A 6000-nucleotide genomic window follows, 5' to 3' on the forward strand; every position below is an offset into this window, starting at 1 on the left:
CCGGTTGCAGGTGTCGGGCACCAAAAATAGCAGATCTGCCTGCTCACAAAGCGTTGACGGACGGCGCGTGAGCTTGTAAAATCGGCCATTTTTGGACCACGGCACGATGTGCAACCGAGTATAGGGGCAGTAATCACCAGGCAACCTGTTTCCATAAACCTGTAGAAGCTGTCGTCGATGGTCAGCGGGGAGAAGACGGTGTCTACTGGCACTGTTACCATGATCGCGGTTAAGGAGGAACCAATGCAGACAGACAGCCAATCAGCAGCTGTGACGTCATCATCAGCCTCCATGCTGCAGGTGCATGTGGAGCCGATGGATACACACCCCCCCCACACACAACAGGTACACAGACCTAACACACACACGCTTGCTCGCTCGCTCCCTCTCTAGTCACTCATGATATTATTATTGCATCTGCCCGTGGATTTGGAGGGAGGTCATGTTTTTGCCCCATTCCATTTGTGTGTTTGTTAGCAGGATAGTTTTGAAAGTTATGAACAGATTTCTATGACACTGTGTGAAAAGGTTTATAAGGGTCAAAGAAGAACTCGCTAACCTTTTTCACTGATTGGCCAAAAGGGGGCGTGGTGGGGGTGACCATGGCTTCTTATGTGGCTTCCCACTGGATTCATGTAACTGTTGTCCCCAAGGGGACATGGCACTGTGCATGTGCACAGCACGCTGCCTCCTACAGTAGGTGTAGTTCTGCACTCTACTAAGTGCAATTTAGTAGTTGTAATTATTATCATTGCATAATGATAATAACAAAATGTATTAAGTTGACGATTAATTGTCATACAAATAATTGCGATTAACGATTACAAAATGGTATTGAACTTTGGAACCTAAGGATAGATGTTTAATTTCTGTTTGACTTTTAGGCTTCGTAATCAAACATTGCACAGGTCGGATAACTTAAGTATAGAAGAAATTATTGACATATTTAATAATTCTATACTTTAAAAAAAGGTGAAAATAGGGGAAATAGCTCATCTACAAGCTTACAACTGTAAGCTTGTAGATAATGTATGAAAATGTTTCAACATGGAAAAAATGATGACGATTATGCAAAATAATTGCGATTATCTCAAATAATTGCGATTAGGCGTTTATGTAATAATTGTGACCTAGGCCTAATGACTGTTATTATTGATCAGATGGAGTCTACAGACAGTGGTCTGCCACAGCAGCTGATGTCATCAGACAGCGCCGAGGCCGAGCAGCAGGTTGCCGGGGGGATGACCCTGATGGTCACCAGGGGACTGACACCTGAGGAGCTAGCCGTTTCCACGACAACACAGGAAGCTGCTCAGCATGCAGTCGCTAGCAACACCCTGTCTATCCTCCACACATGTAAATATTAATACCTTTTGATGTCTGTCTATCCTCCACACTGCTGGATTTAATGATAATGTAGAGAAAATACAACTGCTATTGTGTATATTATCCCATTTGACACTTTGATGTATGCATTTTAATAGACATTTTTGTTAACGGACAAACTCAATCATGTGCAAGTCGTGAAACAGAAAAATGACTTCAAAGTCGATCTACTGACAGTTTGACTGGTGTATTGTTCTATGCAGATGGAGACCAGTCCACTACCATTCCTATAGTTCTGACCCAGCAGGAGTTGGCAGCGCTGGTGCAACAGCAACAACAGCTGCAGGCCAATCAGCTGCTGGCCAGCCAGCCAGCAGCTTCCAGCATGCCTACAGGTAACTAATGGAATAGTATTATTATTATTAATACAACTATAAGTTGCAATAGTCTTAGGATTACCATGAACAGTAGTAGAGGTAGTAGCATGCACTGGCAGCATAGAAGTAAATGAATAATCATAATAGTAACTGTCTTTGCAGCTCTAGAGGCATTTCACCCCTAGAATCCTCAGTAAAACTATATATATATATATATATATATATATATATATATATATATATATATATATATATATATATATATATAATTATGCATTGGATTTATTTTCATTTGTGAATCACAATTTTCTCCAAACATTGTTTACATATATTTAACTTGCCTTCTTGTGTAATAGATCCTTGAAAACATATAACTGATTTTTTGTATAATACATATCAAAGTTCTTGTAGAAAACATTCCAAATAAAACACCTGTCTACCCCGACACCATGTTTCACAGAGGGCCTTGCTCCAGCAGACAGTCTTAACGACCCATCAGGTGACACCAACAGCCACGAGTTGTCATCAGCCGTCACGAGTGCTGTAGCCCGATTGGCCAGCACCTTTGGCACCGCCCAGACCCTGGCCACGCCCAGCCCAGCCAAGAGCCAATCAACCACTCCACAAGTGGAGGTCACTAATGGCATCCCAACTACCACTGGGGTGAGAGTACAGTGGTGATGATAATAAAAATGATAATAATTATGTTGACTTGAACTGCAATGATGATGACTACAAATAATAATGGATTCTTCCTTCAACTGACTGTGTGTGTGTGTGTGTGTGTTCAGAAGCCCCCCGTGAAAAAAGAGAACCAGTGGTATGATGTAGGCATTGTCAAGGTGACCAACCATGTAGTGACACACTACTACGTTCCCTACGATGACGATGTCCCAGATGTAAGAATCTTAATAATCTTCTAATAGTTTTTTGTTGTATTAAGTCCTTTTTATTTTCTTACTGACCTGATAAAGTATCGATTCCAGAATGGTTGTGGTTCAGTACAAGACTATATAGATAATGGATTAATATTGTATCTATTCCAGGATGATTCTGGAACGGTACCAGACTACAGTCAGATGAGGAAGGTGGAGTTACAGCCCGGTACAGCCTATAAGTTTCGTGTTGCTGGTATTAACATATGTGGGCGTGGGACCTTCTCGGACGTGGCGGCCTTCAAGACCTGCCTGCCGGGCTTCCCTGGAGCTCCTTGTGCTGTCAAAATTAGCAAGGTAAGAAAAATATGACCTGATTATAGTTATTACCTCAACATCAAACATTCAATATTTGAATTAATAAATGCTGCACAATGTAATTTAACATAAATGATATTTCACAATAATTGTCAAGTCTTCAAAGCACTCCCTGGCTACTGCTTCTGAGACCAATCCAAGGAGAATACACTATATTATGTAGTATATACTATATTCATGTCTGTAGCATATCAGACTAGGCATTTGGGGATGGGAAAACATGTATTTGCAACAAGCAGAAATCCTCCACTGCATTTATAGAATACTTTCACAGCTTCAGCTAACTTAAGGGGCCTATATCATGAAATTCCACTGCTTATATGCCAGAGGAATTGGGGCTTCTGACAGACATAAAACGCTCTGCTTCTATTACATTGCCAGTCTACTTTCAGAGTTATTCAGTTAAAAGTCACTGTGATGAGTGACACCATGGTTGTTGCAGCAATAGTACTAGTACCACCATTACTTCTACTAATACATCTAATATTCTTTCCACTACTATTGCAACTCTAATAATAATGTTGATTTGATATGCATTCTCTCCTGTAGACCCCAGAAGGAGCCCATCTAACTTGGGAGCCTCCGTCAGTGACCTCAGGGAGAATTACAGAGTACTCTGTGTACTTGGCCATTCAATCGCCTCACTCTGACAAGCCGCAGGGCAGTGGCCCGGCCCAGTTGGCCTTCATGAGAGTGTTCTGTGGTCAAACCCCATCCTGCCTGGTCCAGACCGCTAGTCTGGCCAGCGCTCACATCGATTACACAACCAAACCTGCCATAATTTTCAGGATCGCAGCACGCAATGAGAAGGGTTATGGACCTGCCACACAAGTCAGGTGGCTTCAAGGTACAGTACAACTGCTCATCCTACTGGTACTTATGCAACTACCAAGTACTACTATTACTGGTACACTACTACACATAGGCAGTGATGAAAGCAAATAGAGGTAGTTGTAGTGTGCTGAAAATGGTAGTTGGGTATCCACAGATGTATGTTCCTTACTATCTAATCAGCTATACTACTACTTTAAAACTGGCTATATTACTTCTGTTCTAAATATACTCCTACAGTACTGCTAACTAAACTACTACTACTGTACTGCTAACTAAATGCTAAGTAGACTCTATAACAGTGCTGCTAAATAGCTGCTGTAATATTACTCAATATGTCTTAAACTCTCTACATCTGTCTGTCTGTCTGTTTGATAGAAACGGGTAATGTCAAGCCAGCAGTGAAACGACCAGGAGTGTCTCCAGATACGTAAGAAAACAGTACTACAACATACTGTATAGTAATACTTCATATAGAACAGTACTACAGTTATATTTCTATTTTTATTAACCACTTGAACCCTCTATTCTTAGTAAAACAGACCTGAGTTGCAATTGTACTACACATTTTTCTCTCTACTCCAAATTTCTTTGTCAAAAATAGCAATGCTGCTATGTTCCCCTGAGAATAATGTATGCTGGGGTTCAAGTGCTTAACTCATTGCACATATGCACATTCATAGAACAGAACAATATAGTAAATGCACAAATAGAACCTGCATAACCAGAGTCTGTTAGTCTCATGCCTACTATAATAATAATTGTATTAATAATATTTATTTTCCCTTTCAGGAAAGCTACTGCGCCAAAGAAGGGCAGACCTGATCAGTAGGGGAGTTCTGAGGTCTGAATTCAACACAAATAATCACACACATCAGGATGCGACACCAATACGCTCACACACTGTCCAGCACAGTGTGGCACCCACAACCTCAGCCCCCTTGTTTGTAAGAAATCTAATACCGGGAATCAACTCCATTACCTCCAGGACTTGACTGGGAAATGAATGAAATCTGTGGCCTGCTCATTAACCAACTCCTATCAAAACACCCCCTGCCCCCACTTTCACCATGGACACCTTGTTAAATTGACAGTTTTGAAGTTTTTCACTTTTCAGATGTTTATGACAACATAAAACTGGTTGCTGCGTGTGTGTGTGTGTGTGTGTGTGTGTGTGTGTGCGCGCGTGCGTACATACGCACGCAACACATATATGCCTGTATGTGTGTGTCTGTGAGTGTGTGTTCCTGGTCAGTTAAGTCAATCAGTTCAGCTCAAGTTCATTAACACATATACCGTACACACACAGCAGGATTTAAACCCACAACCAAAACAAGACAAAACTGCACTTGGACGGACAAACAAGACAGATGGAGGTATATTTCTCTCTCTATTCCACAGGGAAGGAACAGACTTGTTGATATTTTGTAAAATTAACCAATCCGGTCTCTTGACATCATTGCAGTGTGCTTGGTGATGGGTGTTAACCAGTATTGATTTTTATTAAAGCTGATATTCATATAATATTGACTTTATTAAAGTGGTTGTTCAGTTAGATGTTTGGCTAATTGGCTCTCTCTTCAACCAATAGGGTGCTTTTGTACAGTTCTGTTTGGATGATTGGTTGGGGAGAGGGGGAGGGACTTGGTTGTTTACTTCTTTTTTTTTTTAATCATTTTTCTACAATAAATAATTTGACAGGTTGAAGTTCATGAGTAGAATCTATTATTATAATGGTTAATAATATAAAGTGATGATTCTACTGATGTCTTTTGTTTATTTTCTCCAATAAAGCTGTTTTCATTGTTTAATCTGTATTTCTTATTACGGTGATGTTTATTATTGACAATTTATCTGTCCCTGGAGCTCTGTAGTGACACAGCTAATGAGGGAAGACGACAGAAAGAAAGGAATATTTTTATCTGTTGTAAAATTTCTTCTTGTAGACGAAAAATATTTTTTATTTTTGTTTAATTACAATAAAAAAAAATCCTTGTTGAACAAAATTGGAGCTGGAACACTCAAATTGAAACCGATAAATACTCTCTCCTGACTGAGTTCTGACTAGGTGAAATTGGTGAAGAAAAGAAAAAAGGTTATTTTTAAAGAGGTGGATCCACCTTTAGAGACCCCTGCTATTGAACAGAATATAGAGCTTTAACTTTAACCCCCCAAAATGTTTTGAACCATAAAATATCCGAGCACTTTTATGT

General features: G+C 40.1%; 1 protein-coding gene across 3 annotated transcripts in view; it reads left to right on the forward strand.

Moving 5' to 3' along the window:
• hcfc1b (host cell factor C1b) overlaps nt 1-5494 on the forward strand; it is a 29776-nt gene extending 24282 nt beyond the window's left edge. For all 3 annotated transcript variants that reach the window (XM_084069282.1, XM_084069281.1, XM_084069283.1), the window contains 9 exons: nt 166-345; nt 1161-1356; nt 1590-1721; nt 2164-2366; nt 2495-2602; nt 2750-2935; nt 3506-3803; nt 4166-4217; nt 4580-5494. In XM_084069282.1, the coding sequence (XP_083925408.1) occupies nt 166-345; nt 1161-1356; nt 1590-1721; nt 2164-2366; nt 2495-2602; nt 2750-2935; nt 3506-3803; nt 4166-4217; nt 4580-4619 (1395 nt within the window). In that variant the 3' untranslated portion in view covers nt 4620-5494. The remainder of the gene's footprint in view (nt 1-165; nt 346-1160; nt 1357-1589; nt 1722-2163; nt 2367-2494; nt 2603-2749; nt 2936-3505; nt 3804-4165; nt 4218-4579) is intronic.
• The last annotated feature ends 506 nt before the right edge of the window (nt 5495-6000 follow it).

The sequence above is a fragment of the Gymnoscopelus microlampas genome (assembly GCF_963454915.1).
Source record: "Gymnoscopelus microlampas genome assembly, chromosome: 10".
Taxonomy (NCBI): Eukaryota; Metazoa; Chordata; class Actinopteri; order Myctophiformes; family Myctophidae; genus Gymnoscopelus; species Gymnoscopelus microlampas.